Here is a 23927-nt window from a genome sequence, read left to right on the forward strand (position 1 = left end):
TTTATTGTATATACTTCAAGATGATCATGGATAGGTAATTCATCTCACATATCAAATAGTGGCTTACATCCAAATTTATCCTCCAAATAGGCCACTACATAGTTTATGATTTATAATTTAATTGCACACATATTATTATAATGATGCAATTTTAGGTTTAATAAACAAAATACAATTGTGAACTAATTTATAAATAATTACATATCATGATAGGATGAGATTGTCTAGCATCACATAATGTTTTACGTAGTATTTCTTTGTTTCACTGTACTATGTGTAGATCTGATTAGCACTTGAAAACATATAAAGTGGAGTATTATTGAGGGTTATATTGAAAATATCTCTTTTGATGGCACATCAACATTAAAATGGAAAAGATATAAGGATGTAAATGGAAGTATGTTATTGATAAATATGCCTGCAAATCTATATCTTTAACATTAACTATCTAATGAATAAAGTACAACATATCTTGGAATAAGATTTTCATATATCTTGCAATGCATTGATGGTACAAGTAATAACTGATCTGCATGATTATTGATGTAGCTACACACAAACAAATCCTTTGGCTTTTCTCATGTCATATTCATGAATTCTGCATGGATGTGGTGACAAACTCGATTCGTCTAGGGGTCCATAGTTGTTTTTGACAAGTAGTAGTAATCTGTAGTTGTCAAGAAATATTAGTTTGCCGTTTCTATAGTAAAATCAAAGTAAGGAGCATGCATGATGTTCTTATAGAAAATAATTTTGTTAATCAATAGTGTTGTTTGAATACTCCATATTGCACTTGATATATACAAAATAATCATTGCGCAACAAAATTTGCACATCCATAAATACCATTATATGAAATATTAATATTGCATCTATTTGTTCACAACTTAGACTCACCATTGCTTCATCAACACAACATGAGACAACCAAATAACTAATGACCAAAGAGCTTTAAAATACATTACCAACCTTATATCTTGTCGCCATATTCTATAAAGAGTGTGTAACAAACATAAAGTAGTAGAGAATATTTCGATTATAAGATACTAGTATCCACTTTTTTCTCTCTGTTTCTTAATAAAATTTGTAAGTACGCAAAAGTTACAAAATAAAGAGCACACGATAGATGAACTATCTAGATTAGTGGACTAGTAAAAATATTGTATAACAGACCAAAGGTCTTCACACTTTCAAAAGTTCATAAAGGAGCATTGTCGGGTAATGTGCAGAGAACATAGCAATAGTTGTTGCGGGGATCAAAGGCAATCTAGGACAACATAGCATTGTTTGGTGCTGAGGCATACTAGAGAATATCGGCAATGGTCATCCACCGGCTTTGGGTTGGATGAACATATCATCCCCAAACTAGAAGCAAACGTTCCTAGTCACCTGGAATGAGACCCAGGTGATGAGCGACAAGCTGGCGTACTCTAACCCTCTGAGAATTAAAATGAGTTATCCCAATAATAAAAGAAGTAGATCTACAAAAAATAAGACAAGAAGAACATAGATCTAAGTAAGAAAGAATGAATCACTAGATGATAAAGAAATGAAAACTTTGTTTCTTCACTAACCTCTCTCGATCGAAGTCAGAAGAGGAAAGAAGAACAAAAACTCTACTCTCACAAGTGTTAGAGTGAATTCTCACATGTGCCTTAGAGAAAATGACAGAGACAGGAGGATTAAATAGAGGTCGTAGTTGTGCCAGTTCAAGTTATGAACCGACAATGGTAGACCAACATATCGATTCGCATGCCCTTATCCCTGCCGGTTGTAGTTACAAACTGGTAGTGATATACCATCGAGTCGATTTGCGCACCCCCTGTCACTACCGTTATTTTTACCAACTAGCAATAATATCTTAACTGCCCCTTCCTACTCTTGTGCGACCCTTCATTTCTTTCGCACCATTAAAACTGCATGTGCGATGCCCCTTTATTCTCCACCACTTTGTCCTCCTGGAATGGCTATTATAATAGTTGCCCTCCTCAGCCTCCTCGTTCCATCCACAATGTTTAGTCATGGTACCTAGACCTCCACCACCGCCAACTCTAGCCAATACTAGCCTCCTCTCCTCTCTGGTGACGAACAATCCTCCTCATGTTCGATTATGATTGGGAGAACTTCTTGGGCCTCAACCTGCCACTGAAGAATTTCCGCACCGAGGTCTCCAAACACAATGACAAGGAGGAGGCTAGAGGAGGAGGAGAAGGATGCCTTCGATGGAAGAAGCATTGATTGGCTCGAGCTCATGAAGATGAGATTCGAGAAGGCCGTCATCGCCTCTAGAGGTCACGATGACCTCATCATCGTTTACAGAGATGAGGATGATTAGGAGTCATCGTCAAACGATTGATGGCCCGTCATCAAAGATGCAGAAGCATAAGTATAGGCATAGCTATAGCTAGCATAGTCTTAGTCTCTTCAGTTTTGCACTCCAGATTTTGGTTTTTGTGTGTAATCCAGAACTTTCAAGCTTAATTAGTCTAAATTTGAAATTCTAAGATTAATTAGTGTAAATTTTGAACTTTCAAGCTTAGTGACTTATTTTGCACTTCGAAGCTTGGCCAACATGTGCGTTCTCTTTGGAAGCATGTCATGTCATTATCGGTTCATAGAATCAATCAACAATGATAATGGTTATATCACTGCCGGTCGATTACATGAACCATCATTGATACATAATTGCCGATTAGAGGAAGCAACCTGTAGTGATACACACATTATCACTATTGGTCGATACCATGAGCTGGCAGTGAGTTACTATTGCCGATTCAAGGTATGAACTGGCAGTGATAAGTGATGTCACTGCCAGTTCCAACAAACTCATCATTTTTTGAGTGTTGGTGGTTATGAACCAGTAGTAATATCTTATCACTACCGATGGTAGCAAAACCGGCATTGATAGACTGTCATTGATTGGAGTTTCCGTAGTAGTGATTGTAGTTTGTTGAGAACAGATGGATTAGAGTTGAGATAAAAAGAAGGTTATGTTCAATTGTGTAGTTGTGGCATGACAAATTTGGCTAGGTAAGTGAAGTCCATGGATGGGAATTATAGTTTTGTGATCCATCTCGACACTAAAGTTCTCACCATGACCTTTATCTTGTCCAGCCATATTTAAGAACTTAGTTAAAAAGAGATTAATTGTAATTAATTGAGAATAGATGGAATATAGTTGAGACAAGAAGAGGGGTTAAGTTAAATGATAATAGACATAGCTTGCTCTCTTCTTCTTTTTTTGTATGACTAAAGTGCACAATAACTCACATAGACATGTGATGATTATGCACTTATATGGTTGACAGTAGTAGTAAGACTATCACCATTCCACATCTTCTTATTCAATCTTTCTCATATTCTATGAGGTGTGGAACAAAAGGATGTGAAATGGTGACAAACCTTGTGTTATTGCTTGTATAACTTATGCCCGTGAGTTAAGGCCCCTTTTCCAGTTATTTTTATTCAACTTCCTATGATGTTGTTGCTTTAGGTACTTGCGCTAATGTTAGTGTTCTTGGCTCAACATAAAAGAATTTACCATCAAGGGGTCTTAATGTAATCTCTCTTATGTGAGCCAATGAGGGCAACAATTGCAATACATTTTGACTGAGGCAATACTTGCTATATTGGCTAATGATATGAAGACACAAAAATATTGTTTTTGCCTATTTTCAGTGATAGATGGTGATTATTGTTAGCCTATGATGATGAGGTAAATGGCTAGCTAGGATGAAGTGACTATTTTTCATCAATATCATCACTCTAAATCTTCTTTTTTAATCATCAAATGATAAATTTATTGAGATACAAAAAGAAGAAGAAGGTGCATAATGATGATAGGCTTGTGCCACTTTTGAGTACACATCTTTATGATAGCTATGATGGTTTATGTCCTAATCTGAGGCCCTAGAGAAGTTCATGTTCATATGCCAATGATGATAGTTGGTGTCCGATGAGCTTTCAAGGTGACATTTAGAGGTAATTATATTTAAGTAGTACAAAGTATCTACACATTGTTACCCCAAATGTCATCTGAAACTTTGGTCACAAAATCTGAGACACTCTTTTTTGTATTTTGCATTCTTATTGTATCTTAAGTTGCTTTTATCTTTAAACATGGAAATGATGAAAAAGGAGATCTATTTTTCCATATATGTGAACATACAACTCGATAGGAATGGTTATTACATATGCACCTTGCATATCTTTAATTTTCCTATAGTTGTCTCCACGTCCTAATATAGAGTTTGCCATCTTCCGCTTTTATCTTTTTAAGTTTATGAGACTAATGATATTTTGAAGTTTTGATTTGCCAATGATAATTATTTATCCTGTCACCTTTGGCGGCCATAATTGATGATACCAACATTAAGGATTAGCCACCAAATATTGAGTGATCATAGAAGGGCATATTTCACCTATGCAGGGGAAGAGGTGAATTAGGTTTTCTAAGTGCTCATCCTTGTACTATTAGAGCCACATTCCTCTCCCTTTGCCTGGGTGAAATTTCCTCTGCAAAACATAGGATTAGTCATCAAAATATATTTTAGAGATGGCTCATTTCACCTATTTGCACGCATTCTGTGATGACGAAGATGGAGTACTATTAAGTAATGCTAAAGTAAGCAATTTTACATATTAATACATACTTTTTAATTTTTATATACATGAATCATGAAACCATACATGAGTGATGAACCGTACATGTGAACCATATTTGAATAATGAATTGAATGTGAACCATATCTGATGTGTTTTTAGGTGTGTGAAATTATCATTGTCGGTTTGTGGTTAAAACCGATATTGATAACACAATTATCATACACCATTGTCACTACCGGTTTGAGCCTTCTTCAACCGACAGTGATAATCCTATACTATCACTGACGATTACGCAATGTCAGTTCAAAAACTAGCACTAATAGCGGTTTTGAACCGATATGGATGCCAGTTTCTGTAATAGTGTCTACTTGTTGTGCCACCCTTGACACCGGTATTCATCACATGTTTTCTATTGGCAGACTTTTTCGTATGTAACACTTAAAAACTATACGCACATTGATTGGGAAGCACCGTTGGTACAACATAATTAAGTCACTGTTGATAGCTAGCTAGCCAGCTTAATTAGTACAAGAAGATCAATACTAGTTGAGAACTATATATGTCAGATCTTGAAATGTCACGCCATTTTGACCCACTTGCTTTATATATGACTTCAGTTATTCATTGCTTCTTCAGTTGCACCATTTTTGTCACCGTCACCATGACCTGAAACCAATTGTGTAAAACGAGCACATTCTCGTGTGAGCAACATTTCAACATGCATGGGAAAATGTAGAAAGAAATTTATAACTTACAAGTAGTACACAAATCTACCTTTCAGTTACCTTTGTTTCTTGATGTCGAGTTTCGGGTAATGTATAATTTTTTGGCCGATGCTAGAAATAACCTGCAGAAAATGCACAGCAACATTACTTATTGCCGTTTTGGCGCAGAATCCTAATAATTACTTATTGCCGTTTTGGCAGAATCCTAATAATTTCATGTTATACTCTAAAAAAGCCATAAGACATTTGGAAATAATTTTAGCATGAATACTCCTAACCTTTTGACCTTTGAATTCTCAGTAACTTTCTTAGCTTAATATTATCATTCATATAATTATTTTCCTTTGAGATAATTGAGATTTTCGTCAACTCCTACAATGATTTTGTCATTCATATACAATTGTTTATGAAATACAACAAGGTGAGATGGTTTTAGTTTTGCACTAGTATATGTAGGCCATAAATTGAACTCTTGAGTCTTGCAATAGAATGTTGGTATGATATTGCGCTATTAATGATATGGTTGGTAGATTGTAAGAAATTAGTAGTACTTACTCCCATGGAACATCGCCAACCAGCATTCGGTCACCCTCGAAGTCTTCATAAAGAAATATGAACTTGTCACTATTGGAAAATTCTTCTTCTCCCATATTTGCACCCGAGCAATCTGCGGCTGCATTTATGGAAACCAAATCCAATTTTTAGAACAATCAATGTCTCACCATTGTGTTAGAAAGAGTTAGAGAGATGAAAGCAATATTGGCTATTTAGCTCATAACAGTAGAATTAATCCTTGTAGACCCAGCAATGTTGAGTGTAAATCAAGAATTCCGGGTAACTGACAGCTGGGTTCAGCAGTATATCTTTTTGTTACTCATAATAGGCTTGAACAAATGCATAGACTGGTTCCTAAAGAAATGCCTAGACTGATGGGCTAGCATGAATATATTCTAATTACAGTAAAACTAAAAGAAACTTGGGTGGTATGCCAATCTGGTCCGAGGATCCAATTAGCCCACTCGGTTTGATGGTATCCTTGTTGAAACTTGGCCCTAAACCGAGAATGAGCTTGGGCCACAAAATTACATAGGTCCCGTCACACTTGCACATGCAGGCCTCGTTTGGGGTGAGACAATATTTTCCAAATTCTCTTAGGAAATGTTCTATTTCCTTTGAATTCTACCAAATTCCTATTCTCCAAATAGATACTGGCCTAAGTTATCATAAGAACTCAAAAGATTTGTTACTCATAACGAATGAACCAAAATGACATCTCAGATTGGTGTTAATTAAGGAACCAATTAAAGCTTTGATAGTTCCCATGTGTACTCCATTCCTTTTTATTTGCTGTTTAAGAATAACAATGATCAATTTTTCTAAACTTTTATCATCTATTTGTTTAAAATTACCTAGATTCAATGTGTGAAAACTACACCACTAGTTTTGCCCTTAAAAGTATGACCACAAAATTATATAGTATGTTGTAAAAGGTAATAGTCGAAGTCGCATGCATCTTGAGGATCGCAAAATTACACTCAACACCATCAAATACAAATAAAATCTCAGAGGACTTAAAAATTAATAATATTAGTTAGAAAAGATGGGATGATATCGATAGATAAATGAAAAGTAGTAGGTACTTACGACAAAAGAAGTTTCTTGTCATCTTGGTGAGCACCTGAGAGAGGGAGTCATAGCTGCTATGGGCCCTCAGGTTGATCTTCCTGCCAATCGCGTAGCCCTCCATGTGAACCTTGGCGAACATGTTCGCCTGCGGCCGTGTCACCACGAGTGTGCTGTCTGTCGGCACCACCACATTCTTCTCGCCGCCAGAAGGCATCGGCGTCGTCATACCTTTCGATCCGTCGACCACAACAGCGGTTCCAGGTTTCGCTACGAGCATGGAGGTTACCAGGTTGCGCCGCGAGGTGTGCACCGGCGGCCAGCCTACGGCCACCGGCAATGGGACGACATGGGCATCACTGTTGGCAAGAAAAATAAATTAAGTAAAACATCTGTGAAACCGATGGAGATTTACAAACTGTAATAACGCATGCAGCACAAAAATAAATAAAAAGATACTTTGTTTGATTGTCTCCAATTTACTTCATGCCATTTGTAACTTACCTGCCACACTTTGTGGTCAATGCAACAACAACTGAACTGAAGCCATGTTTGTACTCCCCGACTCTGTTTTAGGTAACGATGTGTGTACAAAATAAATTTCATCTATTTAACTTTTGGTCACCATGGGTTTAATTTATAAATAATAATTGACCAGAAAAGATAGCAGAAGCTTATATATTATGCAAGCATTCAGCAGGAAAAATCCAATAAAAGAATTATTTACACAGGACAGACCTAGGTAGTTTTACAAAAATTAGCACTCAGAGCTCAAATGGTAAGTGCGCCAATTTCAGCGCCTACCTTGACATTGCAAGTGGGCAATCGATGGTGCTTTGGACCCATGCAATGTACATCCGGTTCATCTGTCTCTTGAGGTCAAGGAGGGGAAAAATACGCACTGGCGGATCCACAGGACCCGGCTACGCTGGACGGCTGCCCGGGCTCCATGGTCTCTTTTTCCTGGTGATTTCATCTTCTCCGACAGGGAAAACCTGCGTGCGCGCGTGATCTTTATGCGTTTCTTTCCTCCCCGTGAAGGAATCCTCCTTTTCCTTCCTGCACACCTAAACTGTTATCGGTTTATTGCTTAATTACTAGCTCCTATGCTTACGGCTCCTCCGAATTCCCCTCAAATATTATTAATTCTCATCAGAAACCGATGTTCCATTGATTTGATTGGGTTCAGTAACTCGATCGATCAAAAGTTTGATCTTTTTTATTCTACAAGCTCCCGATCCCCCCGCTCCAAATTCCTGTCCAACTGGACTTTGGTGGTGTCAGCCCGGGCAAAAAATCGAAGTTGGATCGGTTGATATTTGGCACCGGTAAAGTTTGCTCAGGTTATCCAGTGTTCCTGGCTTCGCCATTGAAAGTACGTGTTGGCTAATTTTCAGTCCCCTAAAAATTGTTCTATCTCTTAGTCATCTAAAAGTACATGTACTATACTTAGCTAACATGAGCACTAGGCGATATGCAATTAGACGCGCTCCTAACATAAAAGAAGAAGCACATCATCTGGCCACATGGGCACGAACACAGCTGTTTGAATTATTGAGAAAAGTAGCTACTTTATGCTGGGAGGGGCACAAAAAGTCGTTTTTATCGAAAAGACTGCGGTGCACCAGACGGGCGAAAATCAAGCCAGCCGTGCCTGCTGCTCCCATCATTGCTGCCTGCGCTGAATATTCCCTCTTGCAGGCCCAAAGATCTCTCGTCTCGCCGTCTCCGGCCTCCGCTCCGCAATAACGGTCCCAAAAGCACAAGAGAGCCCAACCATTCTGGACTACTTGACTGGACTGCTAGTGATGGTCCACAGCTAGTGTATGTTATACGTACACACACGTATATATATACCATGTTTTCCTAGCTAGCCGGTTCCATTTGAAACGTGTAGGAATCGTGTGTAATTCACTTAGAAATCATACTGCATGCTTCGCATAGGTCTCGTTTAAAATATAACCTGCCGACTTTTGGACACTTTTTGGCTTCTCTTTTTCTTTGTGAGAAATATAATTGTTTATTTTCGGAAGTTGTGTTAGAGTTTTCAAGCAGACTGATCTCCTTGAAAGTTCTTTCTATGGGTTGAGTATATTTATTTTAAAAAAGAATATGCCAAGAGCTCTGGAGTTCAGTTAAGAATGACATAGCCACCTGGGTTAGCGAGCCCTAGGGTAGTCATACGCCTCCATTTCAAGCTATCTTGCCAGCATTTTGCAGAGGACTGGGACTGAGGCAGGCCTGTGGCAACTAGTTACACCAAGAACCGGAATACTCATATATATTTAACATTGCCGAATACTATATGGAGTTCCCACAGTGTGTCATCTGTTACATGGATGATTAATGCAACTTATTCGTGTAGATGCAATAATTGACATACTCTTCTATATGCATGGTCCTCCAAGTGATTAAGATGGAAGTAAGTAGAGAAAGGCGAAATGTTTTCTTTTTTTTATTACAAGTGATTAAGAATGTTTTGTGTCTGGCTATATCGTCTCCCCGATCTTGACAATAATATGTAGTTAAGTAGCTTCTTAAGGGATCTCCATCTAATATATGTTTGCAAACCTTTACGTTGCCCTTTTCATGAGCTCTTGGATAAGAATCTATTCGCAATCATTTCTAAACTTAGTACTAATTAAGCACACGACAACTTGCAGAATATATATACTAATCGATGAGTGCATCAAAATGTTAATGAATGCAATCACTGTACGTAGATCACTTTGGTTCTCCCTTTTTTCACTCTATATGCATCCATTCTTTGCCCCATGATTGCAAATCTATAGCACATTGCCCCTTTGCATCCTCATGTGCATGTCCATAAACCATGCAAGTCCCATCACAAAATGAGAGTACCTTGGATGAACTATTTATGTAAGATCGATTTTGATAAGAAGCACCCAAATCCGAAAACCGGACATCCCGACGTGGTGAGGTGCACACTCATAACCTCCCCGACTAATCTAGGCACAGTTCCTGAATCTAGTCCTGTTACGACTCAAATGATGTCGCATTTTAGAAGTACACTAATTAACCTAGATAATAAACAAAAATTCTCCATACAAATTTCATGCTCAAACATATACATATATATACACACATATATACACACACATATATACACACACATAGTGATAAAAAAGAAAAAATATATACTTCGTCATTGTGTCGCAAAACATTTTAGCTCACCTTGTCTCGTACGTGGCCGGCGCTGCCCGGTCCTGCTCGGCGGCCGCCTTCTGCTGCCGGGCGGCGAGGCTCCATGGGTGCATGAAACCAGTCAGGTTCGGCATGAACGCCGCCGTCCAACCACCACCTGCTGCAAAATCACCGACATGGCCTAGCCCTGCGGTAAGCACATTCGTAGTGGTGGTAGTGGTGATGCTGCCACTGCTCCTGCAATCTACGTCCTCGTCGCCGCGGCTGCCCTGACGACCGCCATAGCTCGCCTCGCTGCCGCCGCAACCGGCAGCATCGCAGCCGCTGCCGCCGCGAGACAACGAGATGCCGAGGCTGAGGTCCAGATGACCGTGAAAGCAAGTGTTTCTGGAGATTGTTTCCTTTGCCTTGACGGCGGTTGTGGTGGTGGTGGTAGTATTAACTCTCTCTTGGCTTCCAAGAGGAGGCGTCTCAATGGATGCTAGATTCATCATAAGGACTATGGATTAACAGAATGATGAGATCGGAGTAGAAGCAGAAGCAAGCTAGGAGAAGAAGAGCGAGAAGAGCGTGCACAAGGAGTGGGAGAGAGTTGAGTGCGTACGTGTTGGTGAGGGTAGAGGGTTTATGGTTGGAGAATAAGTATGCCGGCAGAATATAAGATGGTGCAGGAGTGGTTGATGAATGGATAGATGTACATGTAGCTAGATATAGAGATGTACAATATGGGGAAAGGTACATGGGAGGAACAATGATTCCACAAACGATTCTGTAAAAAGATGGGAGTATGATGTGCAAGAGAGCCACATGTGTACCCATGCTAGATAGGGTACTAGTTTCATCATGTTGTTTATGTACCTAGACATATCATTATATTTTTGTTCGGAACATTTTATCCGTTATCTAAAAAAAGACATCATCTTTTTAATCTATTTCATACACTGGAATGGCTTCTATGGTGGGTACTCATCAAAATTTTGGAAGTAGAGGGGGCAAACATACTACAAGACTTCGCCTTCCTTGGCCGCGATCTAGTTATTTTTCCTGGCGGGCTGGCTTTTGCCATAACAAATAATTCCGCCAGAGAACTCTCTAGATTCTGGTAATGAAAATAGCAAATAATATTGTTGACACGCTAAAAGCGCAAATCTTTGTGTACATAGGGAAATTACCCTGCAAACACCTGCATCGATAATGTGTCAACTCTGAGAGCTGGGGGTGTGACTAGTAATGCCTTCTTGACCTACAGTATAAGCTTTGCGACTTATCTTCATTATGTAAGAAACTAGCAAATGAGACACTATATTAGTAACGGCTGCTCAACACGCGGATTTAATAAGGACATATCACTAATATTCCTTCTGATCAAAATCAGATATAGACCCGTCACTAATGAGCAGTTATTAGTGACGAGTCGTCCTAGGTCGGTTATTAGTGACAGATCAAGTTGTGATCCGTCACTAATAATAAGGTCATTAGTGACGGGTTGTAGGTCAGTCATTAGTGACGGGTCATAATTTGACCCATCACTAATGATCCACTCATTGGTGACGGATTACAAGTTGACTCGTTACTAATGACAAACTCTAGTCACTAATAACGGTATTCACAAATATTTTTTATTTTTCTCTTATTTTTCTCAACTCAACAGCAATAGAATAGGAATCATTGTACATTTATGCTCAAGTTTGATGTAAGTTGTGATGGCTATTGACGCAAATGCACGTTTCAAAAATGGCGCAAAAACTTCCGGAGGGCAAGAACTCAATCTTCCAAGCTATTTTTGGCCTAAAATTTTTTTTCCAAACCCGATGTAACTTTTTTTTAAGATGTCCGTAAAGTAAAAAAAAACGTTAAAATCGGAATCCGTATGCAAAAGTTATGCCCGTTTTACTAAATACACTCTGGTCACCTATCAAATTATAACCCTCGACGAAATTTGACAAAATTAGTCATTAGTGATGGGTTATGGTTATAACGTATCACTAATGACCTTCGACAAAGAAGGTTAAAAGTAAAATATCTGATTTTTATCATAACTATATGATAGTAGAGGTGGTAAGGTGGCTACATATGCGAGGAGAAGGTCGCAAGTTCAATTCCCATAGAATGCAAATTTGAAAACAATGTGAAAAAAAACGTGGCTTGTGAGGCATATGAGATGGGCCTTGCGTTGGGATGGCTAGGGTGAAAAAATATATTTTTTTTACATTTTTCGTGTCCAAAAAATACGAAAAATATTCATCGGTCATTAGTGACGGATCAAGATTACAATCTGTCAATAATATTTAGTAATATTGACGGATCACGGTTATGATCCACATTAATAACCTCATTAGTGACAGATCATCGCCTATTATTAATAATCTATCATTATTAACGCGATAAAAATGACGGATACAGGATCCATCACTAATACAGATTATCATCTGTCATTAATGATTTTTTCTTTCATATAGTGCCTGCCTTTAGGTGCAGCCTCCCTTTTTTTTTGTTTCATTTCCTTCGGATCGCCCCTCCAACTCTTTGTGCCATCTCACCTCTATACGATATATCTCTTGTTTCTACTGTCCTCGTACCCTAAGTTCCGCCATCTCCACCTATTCGGACAGCGTGCCAATGGGTTCGGGCCTTCGATCTGTTGCCATAATTGTTGACATCTCGAACCCCTCACAAAAGAAAAGTAAAAATTAATGTTTTCGTTGGTAGTTTTCTCCAATTATACATTTTAAAGTTTGGAATCAGTTCTTTTCTAGGTCATCTCGATATCTACTTAAATTTCTAGTTGAAGTCCCTATTCCAGTTTTTGAATCTAACAACTACTCAATATTTCGGTTAATTTCTAGTTGAAGTCTCCGTACCCTGTTTGGAACACACAAATTTAGTTTAATCCTGGCAGGAATCAAAACAAAATCTATCCCGCGTTCCCAAATGGAGCTAAAAACGGGTGCGCATGCATCTGCACTCTCAGCATACACAGGCAGCTCTTTTTGCATCTCGGTCGATTTGCTTTTCTTCTTTGTCATGGATGTGCCGGCCGACTCGTACGCGGTGGGGATGCGACCATCATCTCCTCCACCACGGTGCATTACTTGTTGTTGTGTCCATCCCCTTTAATTATTGCTTGCAACCCTACTTTGCACCGGGAATTTCCAAAAGGGAGACCTACCTTAGCCAGCTCTCCAATGCTTGCAGATATAGATATACACGCACATATATGCTCACACATTAGCATCATCGAGTTCAAATCGCAACCAAGATCGTATCCTTTTTGCAAGCATCGATGGGCATGCACTATTCGGTTCTTGAACAATGCATGTATGTTTCTCTTAATTTTTCGTCGTCGTAATTGTGCGATACGGACGTGTCAATCGATCTGATTGTGATCTATAAATATTATTGTTCTAGGTTCCTGGAGATTTCGATTTGTCCTTTGTGATCTTTGGTTTGGATACGGTGCTGTGATTGTTGCACTTGAACGTGTTTGTGATGAGTGGGAAGGTAGCTGTAGAAAGATGTAGTCGGCAGTTGTTAATTCTTGATGATATGAGATGAGAATATGCATGTGAGATACGGCCGGCACAGAGCATAGCAATCTCCAGAAGGCATAATATTTACAAAACACATTCATCTTCCATATATGCATGCACCTGATCGATTTCAATATTTAGTTATCAAACTTCTAATCCGCAGCTTTATATACTACTTTCGGATATGGTGTTAGCTACTGGAGAATAGCTTTTTGCCGCTATATTAGAGCTACAACAGCAAAATATTACTATATCAGGTGAAATTTTCCAGGGTTTTAGTATATGCCTGTTATATATGTTGATTTTCAGGACATGCTGAGTCCACCATGTCTCGCTGATATGTCATATGGCACTCAATGATAATATGTGATCTACGTGGAAGTACATGTAAGAATGAATATAAATATACATTATAGATAATACAACAACCTTTTGTGCATGTCTCGAAGTTTTTTTAGACATTTTCAAATGGCATCAAATTAATTTAATCGTGATTTATGAGTACTTAAGATATGATGCAGTACTCTTGCTACATGGTTATTGGTACCATGGGAAAAAGCGAAAGAATCATTTGGGTAGCTACCTGCAGATCGATATATATTGATTACTTCATGAATCCATCATGATGCGCACACATTGTGGTGACCCTATACACGTAGGTTGATGCCACGAAGCCATTAAAGAGGGCATCGAGCGTGCAATCACTTGGACTCGGACGATCGACACAAAACTCGAGCACATTTGTGATTATGTTGATCGCCTTGCATCGTGTCGATCAATAGTTAAAATGGTCGGATGATCAGTACCGACGTATAAAGAGAGGAGGGCATCAACATGTGCTCCACCTGGTCTAGCTCTAGCTACATGCACCAACCGTGTCTTTTAGGTATCATTTCTTCAAATTTTAGCATTATATTGGCCCATGATATTACTATAGAAAGGGTCATCAGTATTAGTTTAATTAGTGATGGTTTTTTAATCGGTGAGATTATCAGTGCCGGTTTGTGAACCGGCATTGATAATGAGTATCAATACTGGTCTATAATAAAGAATCACGCTGATAGTCTGAGTATCAATGCCAGTTAGTGGGACAAGCCGATACTGATATTTTTGTAGGCACAAATAAATTATGAATTCAATAATACAACACTCAAAATCCGATTTCAAATTTTTATGCATATATATGTACGCATACATCACAAGAAGATATATACATAAACGCATGCATCACAAATACTTAATCCACATCCACACATAACCATGATTTCATCAATATCCACATAAAACATTATCACAGTCCACATCATAAAGTTAAACACATTGCAAATGCACTCATTCCTGAATCTATGGTGTAGAAGGAATCATATTATCTTCATAGTTGACATCTACGATATCAACTCCATATATCTTATCCAAATAGCTTAGTGCATAAACGAGCATACTATCTTGAGCAAAAAAAGGTAGATCCAACGGCATTCCATAAACAGAGAAATTACTGATACTTGAATCAAACTCCACATAAGCCTGATATTTGCCTTCATGAACCCTCTTCACTTTCGGGCCAATCATTGTGTACCCAAGCCGCTCCATGACATAGCGTAAGAGTGAACCCAAGCTAAGATCAGAACGCATCATGCTGTTCTAGTAAAAATCCTACAGGCAAAGAACATGAACATGAAGAGAAAATTTTATAATATCTGAAATAATACTATAGACTAAAATTCATGTCACCAACCATGTCAAGTGCATGTAACCATGAGAGACTGATAGTCACTGAAGCCACATCCTCCACATTCTGCTAAAGCACTTTCAATTTAAAATAGTTGTAGTCAAGTAAAATGTACCCAACTTGATCCTCAACCTCTTGCAAAAACACTGCCATTGTGCTTTTTTCAACCACATAGCTCTCAAGTGATTAGATGTTAGAGGCAACAATATTGATAGATTCTTCTTCACTTGTCGGCATCCAAAAACTAATTGATATCTTTCTTGTATCACCATCACTTATAGTGGTAGTCACAACATGTTGTGTACAACCCTTTATGTCAGCAATATTCTGTTTAACCAAACTAGAGAAGGAATCACCTACATCAATACAGAAAAATCTTTAACAACTACATATTGTCCAACAAAACTAGATGAGAGGTATATCACTTTGATCATCTCTGAGGGCATCGGGGATGGTGGGGCGAAGCCATCGTAGAGGAATAGGCCGGGTGGACAGGGGGAGGGGGCACCACGTGGCGAGTAGTAGACACTGCTTCGGATGTGTCTATGATACTTGCTAGATCCACGCGGCATCTACAAAGAGTAGGGCATATGTGCTAACAGAACTGAACAGCGGATGTAAATATTTTAAGTCCACCTTATAAATCTACTAATTTGTTTTTTCTGTTATTATTCACATTCTACACCATCTGATGCACTCGGTCTGCATTTTTTTGTTCAAAGACATGACAACTTATGGTTTAAAATCTTGATGTTGCTCTATTATACTGATCATATGGTTAAAAAATTGAGCAAAAGCATAAAAATTTGCAGTCATCTGTTATATATGCAAACAATCTTAAGAAAGTAAACAAGATCATGCATATTGTAGTTGAAGCTATCACACATTCACAATTTAAGTTGTACTTAAATCACATTCTCATGTTCAAAGTTGTTCACAAAATGAGAATAAACATATACAATCCAAAAACACAGTACTAGAACAACTTCTACTTCTAACTCCCATTGGGACTCTCTATGTCTACTACCTAACTCTCTCTGCCGAAACAGGACTTGAAAAAAATTGTAGTTGAGAAGCTGTGCCTTTTTTTCCTGCAACCAGCCAACCATAATCACATATGAGAAACTGCACTCAACTGACAAAAACTGCCCAAATAGAAACTTAAAGAAAACAATAATTGCAAATCACTAAAGCAATGACCACATGCGAATCTCCATTTATAGAAGAAAATCAATAATTTAACTACTACAATAAAAAAACTGATCAATTTGTGCCATGACTAAACCAAAAAAAAATCATAATGAGGCAATAAAAATTATGCTTTAGATCACTGCACAAGCACGAGAATGACAAGCAACATAGGGGTCGACACAGGCTTCCTCATCAGTTTTCTTGGCTTTGTAAATATTGGATAACCACACAGGCAAAGTGTAATGTAACAGTAACGTCAACGGGCAATAACAAAGACAGGGCAAGATTGGCAATATGGACAAAATCAAGCCACTGTTAGCATCACCAAGCAACACAGGCTTTGTAAATATTGGATAACCACATGGGCTTCCTCATCAGTTTTTGAGATTTTTTTCAAGTTCTCAAGAGGTATGAGCAAACAAATATTTGACCAAGTACTCTGACATAACAACAACAGGATTGAATCGAACAACAGCCCAATGATTTTACTTGACATTACTCTTACACAATAAGCTTCAGCACACAGGGAACCACATCGGTGGGAGCATCTCAATCAGCATGGCACGATGGTCGGCAACCACATATGCACCATAGAAGAAGGAAGGCGCACTCGAATGTCACTGCATGGGGGAGAGAGATGGCAGGCGGTGGAGCACTCACTGCAAAGATGTAGAGGAGCATGATGAGGAAGAGCTAGGAGGAGGCCGCCGGGGAAGAGGAGGCCGGCGCGATCGCCAGAGTGGAGCTCTAGGACGAGGATGTCAGGCTTGGGCTCGTGGTGCCGGGGAGTAGGTGCTCGGGGTACCGGGGAGGATGCCTCCGGGAAGGAGGCCACTGGGGAGGACGTGCTTGGGGTTTTCGGGAGGAGGCCACCGGGGAGGAGGTGCTCAGGATGATGGGGAGGAGGCCGCCGGGGAGGAGGAGGCTTACGCGTTAGGGAGGCGTGGAGGAGGTCGTCAGCGAGGCGACATGTTGGGGAGCCATCGTGGAGATACGAGGGGCACTAGCAATGGCTTTGGGAGATGAATGGAGGAGGCTGCGGCTAAGAGCTGCTATATATGGATAGTGCATCAATGCCGGCTATGGTCTACAACCGGCATTGATACCAGCATCAGTGCTGACTGTAAACCACATTCGGCACTGGTACTAGGACTATTAGTACTAGCTGTAGACCACAGCTGACACTAATATTGTTTTTCTTTTTTTGATAAAATATTTTGTTGTATATTTAGGTCTGTAATTTATTATATATTAGGGTTTATATTAGATCTATAATTTGTGTAGTACTTAACCATTAATTTTTGTAGGAACTAATTTATTGTATATTTAGGTTAGTAATTTATTTTATATTAGGTAATTTATTTTACAATAGGTTTATAATTTGTGTAGTACATCTTCGTTACATAAGATAAGACAATGTATATTTTTAATAAAAATTAAAGCTTTTTACTAGATAGAAAATAAGGTATATTCTTAGTTGATACGAATTAGATCTATAACTATCATACAATAGCTTTATTTGTTCTAATTAAAGCATAAATGATAGTTGTGAACTTTTTACTTAATACAAATTAAATCATATTCTTACTTAATACATGTCCTTGATACAAATTACAGCGAAGCCTAAATTAATATTACATCAAGACTACTTTCATCGATTATAGCTTCGTTATGATCATGATGTATGTAGGTAGGTTTCTCAGTGTCATCAATGAGAGGCAGGTCGACATTCTCTCTGAAAGGATGCATGTCGTCAAATTGATTATAGTGTTCCTCGTCGATGACATCCCCAACACCGACAATCTTTCTTTTTCCTTGAAGAACCACATGGCGCTCCTCCTTAATAGTTAGGTCCATGTCCTTTACATAGAATATTTGAGTAACATCTTTGGGCAAGCACGAATGGTTTTGTCCGTATGTGACAAGTTTGTCTTGTGCTCTCATATAAAATGTATGTGACGAGTTTGTCTATGCTTTGTATGTATGAATCGTAGTTGACGGCCTATTAGCTAGCATTTCTAATAGTGCATCATTTGTATCTTTATCCATCATGTGTCTACATAACCAACTATAGATATTATCTTTGTGCTCTCTTATGATCCAATGCTCTAACTTTGTTGGATTTGTGGACCATAGTATTTGCACATGCATATTGACATATGAGCCCACTACAACTGATTATTGCAGAACTACGAAATGTGCTTGGGTGAATGAAACATAATCGTTGGTACGGGCTATATTATGACCTAGCACCCTTTTCCCCTTTAGCCTTCCCTTATGGTGAGATACAGGCTTACCAATTACTTTTAGATCCATGTAGTCAACGACGAACTCAACGATCTCCTCTGTTCCTCAACCTTGGGCCATGTAAACTATCGGTCGACCTCGGTTACGAATATATTTCTTCAGAACTGACATGAACCGTTCGAAATGATACATCTGATACAGAAATACAGGGCCAATGTACTTTATCTCATGCATGATATGAACGATGAGATGGGCCAAGGTACTTTATCTCAGGTATGTGTTTTGAGGCAACTCGTTGCCCTCTGGAAGCAAGTCCCTCAAAAAAGTCTCAATGCACGAACATCATATATAGTGATCATCATGCTTATTTTGTTGCTTCCTGTACGCCGCGGCAGCCCTCAAAAAAGCCTCAACGCCATGAAAGAACTATAGGTTGTGACGGTCAGCCTTGCACGTCCATGTCCGATCCATCTACAAATTTGTTATTATCGTTACGTTTTAGCAATTATTAAAAAGTCATTGAACTGATAACCATACAATATTTCAAAATGCACATCTAATTTATTTAATTACATCGCATCTTGATTGCTTCATATTAGATGGCCCAGAACCTTCCGGCACTTGCCCTGGGTCGAAGGACCCACCTTCTAAATACTGCCACGTCTGCTTGTGACAAGCTGGTGGATGTGCCATCCCGATAGCACAATATTCATATTCAATATGTTGATCTATTTAGAGGTGATTTTAATCTTTTTTTTCCTAATTCACTACTAGAAAACTGTTGCTAGATTTTAATCTATTGGGAGGTGATTTTAACCTTTTTTCTTAAATCACTACTAGAAAATTAGAGATCTAGGTCACTATGGCATAATCACATACTTTCAAATCTAGAGAAATCGAGCAAATAAATCTAAACACAAATGAAAAGTAGATCATCTCTATGTGCCCTGCAATGAGAAAATTGTAATATTTACTCAATTATTGCTCAATTGGAGTTCTAGCTCCTCCCAAAATTCATCACCATGGAGCAATCACATACTTTCAAACCTAGAGCAATCTAGCAAGTAAATCAAAGTAAAAAATAAAATGCAGATCATCTTACTAACCTTAGAGCATCTTGGGCACGTAGATTCCTCTAAATTTTGAAGTCTCCAAGCACAAGGTTGGGCACAAATGGTGGGAGCCGAGCAGAACAAAGCTCCTCTCTATTCTGTTTGAGCTTGGGGGAGAAAATGGTGCCTCTTATATACCATACATTTATTAGTGTCCGCTCATAACATGAACTAGCACTGATATTGAGTATCAGTGTCAGTTCATGGTTACCAACCGGCACTAGAGTATCAGTGTTGGTTTGTGCTAAGAGCCAGCACTGATACCGAGTATCAGTGCCGGTTCAACCCGATTCAATAATTGATCGAGCATGGGATGTTATGAACCGGCACTAATATTTCATCAGTGTCGGTTTTGGCCTAGCCGGCACTGATGATGTAGCGCGGATGACCAGTTCTATTCTAGTATGAAAACTTTGGAGAACACTTCTTGGTAAAGGCGTATATCACAAAATATTATAAAGGTCTTTTTACACCAGAGGTACCACTTCTCGATGATAGAATCACAAAGAGATGACATCTCACAGGTGATTGATGTTGAAAATGACCTCCGCATTATACCTATTACAAAAAGGAAGTGTGAAATGCATTGTTTAAAATGAAACATAATAAGGCACCCAACCCAATGGTTTTCTAGCAGGGTTCTATCAGGCTTTTTGGGACATCATCAAGTATGATTTGATGACGTTGTTCCATGAATCGCATGCTGGGAACCTACCATATTATAGCCTTAAGTTTGGGGTTATTACGCTTCTACCAAAAATCAAAGAGACAAGTCGCATTCAACAATATGCCTATTGAATGTAACCTTCAATATATTCACAAAAATATCCACCAACCGTATAAATAGTGTGGAGGACCAGGTGATCCACCCCACTCAAACAACATTCATGTGTGGGAGAAATATCATAAAGGGGGTTGTCATCCTACATGATACCATACATACTTTTACCCTGCACCTTTACCTTTATGTATATGTTTCCTTACATGCTCATTCTATTCTTTTATACAAGACATACATACTTCTAGACTATTATATATATATTTGCAGGTATCACTAGATCCTCCTTGTCATCCAACCCGATATGAGCAAGATCGTTGTATTTGACTCACAAAGGAGATCACAAACACAATTTCAGCCTGTAATAGACTTGCTAAACATGTTAAGTCGATCATTTCATTACTCTCTCTAGTAATCTTCCATTTGATTGAATCTAAATCTAGTAATATTATTAATAATCCTGAATAGGGCATTCGCACGATATCGTAAGGATAGTGTTCAATTACATCCCCCAGAAGACCTTCACTGTCCGAACTAACTTTCCGGTAGGTACATACTATTCATGTCTCAAATTCCTACTACATGACAAGTTCCATGCCAGTAATATTTCATATCTTTTTTCAGTGTAATAGGCAGTAACAGAGCAACAATTTATGTGGCTTTTATGTATTTGAGTTCATGCACACATTTACTGGCGACAGGGTGCTCCAAGATGAAGCAGATGTATGTAAATACATATTATTACGATCTTCTCAATTTCTACACGTGTTCTGTAGGATTGATTTCTTTAATTCTTCTAATGACAGGTAATCAAGTTAAACACAAGTAAGCTTCTACAACATCAACTCAACACCATTCAAGAATAACTTATTGGGTTCATCAATGATGAAGTGGTAAGTCCAAAAGGCAAGTTTTATGAGCCGGCATATAAAGCGCTTCCTTCGTTGAGAACTCGGGACTTGCTGAGTTCGACAACTTCGGGTAGCAAGAAAGGTTGAACTGCTTATTTGGATCCCTTGCATGAATGTTTCAAGTCATTTGTGAGATTTCTAAAATAAATTGTTAGTTAGAGAGTTATTCATAAATGAAATGTGATTTGACATTTTAGTCGTGTATGTGATTTGTGAATGAAATGTCCAACCAAGAACATTTGTGAATGACATGTTAACCGTGTATGTATATATGTGATTTGTGAATGAAATCTGTTTAGGTATATGTGATGAATTGTATATGTATATGTGATATTGCTGATAACAGTTATACTGGGCCGGGGAGGGGGTTATCACTGTCAGTTCATGTAATCACTATTACGAAACCCCCTTATATGCCGCTCTATCACTAGCGGTTCCTTACGAGCTGACAATGATGGTGCATCATTGTTGGTTCGTTTCAAGGACCGACACTAAAAATCCATTCAAAAAAACCAACAGTGATGGTCAATTATCACTGCTGGCTTTAGTCATGAACTGGAGGTGGTAGTATCATTGTCAATTTTTAATACCAACCGGTAGTGAAGCTGTGGCTGGACCCAAAATTCCCGTGCAATCTGATTTAAGGTCACAAGCTCACGTCTGAGCGTTTGGCTCCACCATGTTGCCAGATATTTTTGAAGTCCCCTGAGCCTCATCTCCTCCCCTCTCTCTGTGGCTGATCCAAGAATTATCTCCTCCTCATCCCCAACTCTCTCTCTCTCTCTCTATCTCTATCTCTAAAAATGGATCTTGCCACCATCCTCCTCCTCGAGTTGCTGCCCCTCGAGCTCTGGCCTCCTCGCTGAGCTTGAGCATTTTGTGGTTCGATGGAGGTCAGAGCAAGGCCGATTGCGAGCGAAGGTGAGTGGTGGCGCTCAGTTAATCCAGTGACAGCATGTGCGACTGTGGGAGAGAAAAGAAGGAGGAGGCTAGCTTGGCCGGTAAGTGGAGCAGAGCCCAATAGTGAGGATCCAATGGAGGAACTCCCGATGGCCTCCTCTTGCGACGATAGCATGAGGGAGATTGAGCTGTTGTGGCTTCTTGGTGACTCGAGAGACAAAATGAGATAGGGATGGAGCAGTGCGGGAGAAGTGATGCGAGAGGATAAGGCTGGGCTGCTTGTCTCTTGTCGGAGGTCCATCGCGTCATCTAGCATAAGGAGGAGGTGCTAAGGTGTTTGATAGTAATAGCACCACCAAGAAGAACACCACCAGGCCAATCTTTGTCGCCATCTCTTCTCCAGCTGGTTGCATTCATGATTTTTTTACAGAAATTGTGTCTTATTCATGTCTGCTTGTTGCCCTCTGTATATGTGCAGATGATGCATAAATTTTATTTGCATAGATGCTTTTCAGGTTGATTTCTTGTAATTTTTGTGTTCAATGTGAGCAAAAGGGGGGAAATGGGTTCATCTATTCAAGGTGTTGATTTTTCTTTTTCGAGCAGGCATGGCAGCAGTGGAGCTCACGTCGGCTGGGGCCATCGAGCCAGCGTGCGTGGTGGCTTTGGCTCAAACTGAGTTAGCTCGTCGTATTTTTTCTGGAAGAGGCTTCACTGCTAGTTGGGGACCCAATAGTGATAGTGCCAAAACTATCAGCGCAGCTTGCCCACTGGTTCCAAAACTGGCAGTGAAAGGGGTTTTGGAACCGGTAGTGAAGTCACTTTCTGTAGTAATGAATGGATCGGCAGTGATAATCCAACTATCACTGTCGGCTAATTACATGAACCGACAATGATAGTTGGCTTATCACTGCCGCTTAATCACTGTCGGTTCAAAAACTTGTAGTAATGATGTTTTTGAACTGGCAGTGATGACCTTTTCTGTAGTAGTGAGAGTTGGAGCAAACCAGTCCGACGTCATGTGGATCAATGTAGAGGAAGTAGCCAAACTTAGCAAGGTGATTGTCCTTTCCACGTGATCTCCTCCTCGTGTAGATGTAGGCGATCGACTTCCTAGTTGGGCATGTTCTGACTTCCTAGTTGGGAGTGATCTGACTTCCGAGTTGAATACAATTGGGAGTCGAATCAACAACTACTCTGAGTTCAAGTCATCAAGTTGATCAGCACCGCAGTTGTAGCAGCTACTCTATGGTATCAATACGTCCTAGGGTGGGACGCTAAGCGTCGGTGTGCTAGAACCACACGCACGGGTAGGGTTTTGGGGAGGTCGGGTAGAGGGGCGCGGCTAAATTTTGGAGTGGCTGAACTATCTGTGCCCCCACCCTAACGCATCCCCTTATATAGAGCCCAC

At 39.3% G+C, this 23927-nt stretch overlaps 1 protein-coding gene across 2 annotated transcripts; it reads right to left on the minus strand.

Annotated features, from left to right (window-relative positions):
* Positions 1-5010: 5010 nt before the first annotated feature.
* LOC133887085 (auxin-responsive protein IAA27-like) lies at positions 5011-10818 on the minus strand. 2 transcript variants are annotated; one of them, XM_062326999.1, is made up of 5 exons: positions 10149-10818; positions 6975-7312; positions 5886-6003; positions 5391-5452; positions 5011-5271 (listed from the first exon to the last, which is right to left on the minus strand). In XM_062326999.1, exons 1-5 carry the CDS (start codon positions 10610-10612, stop codon positions 5219-5221), a joined length of 1035 nt encoding a protein of 344 aa, XP_062182983.1. In that variant the 5' UTR covers positions 10613-10818; the 3' UTR covers positions 5011-5218. The 2 variants fall into 2 exon arrangements, with proteins under 2 accessions (XP_062182983.1, XP_062182984.1); XM_062327000.1 differs by having other exon boundaries at positions 5380-5452.
* Between the last annotated feature and the right edge of the window lie 13109 nt (positions 10819-23927).

The sequence above is a fragment of the Phragmites australis genome, chromosome 12, assembly GCF_958298935.1.
Source record: "Phragmites australis chromosome 12, lpPhrAust1.1, whole genome shotgun sequence".
Classification (NCBI taxonomy): Eukaryota; Viridiplantae; Streptophyta; class Magnoliopsida; order Poales; family Poaceae; genus Phragmites; species Phragmites australis.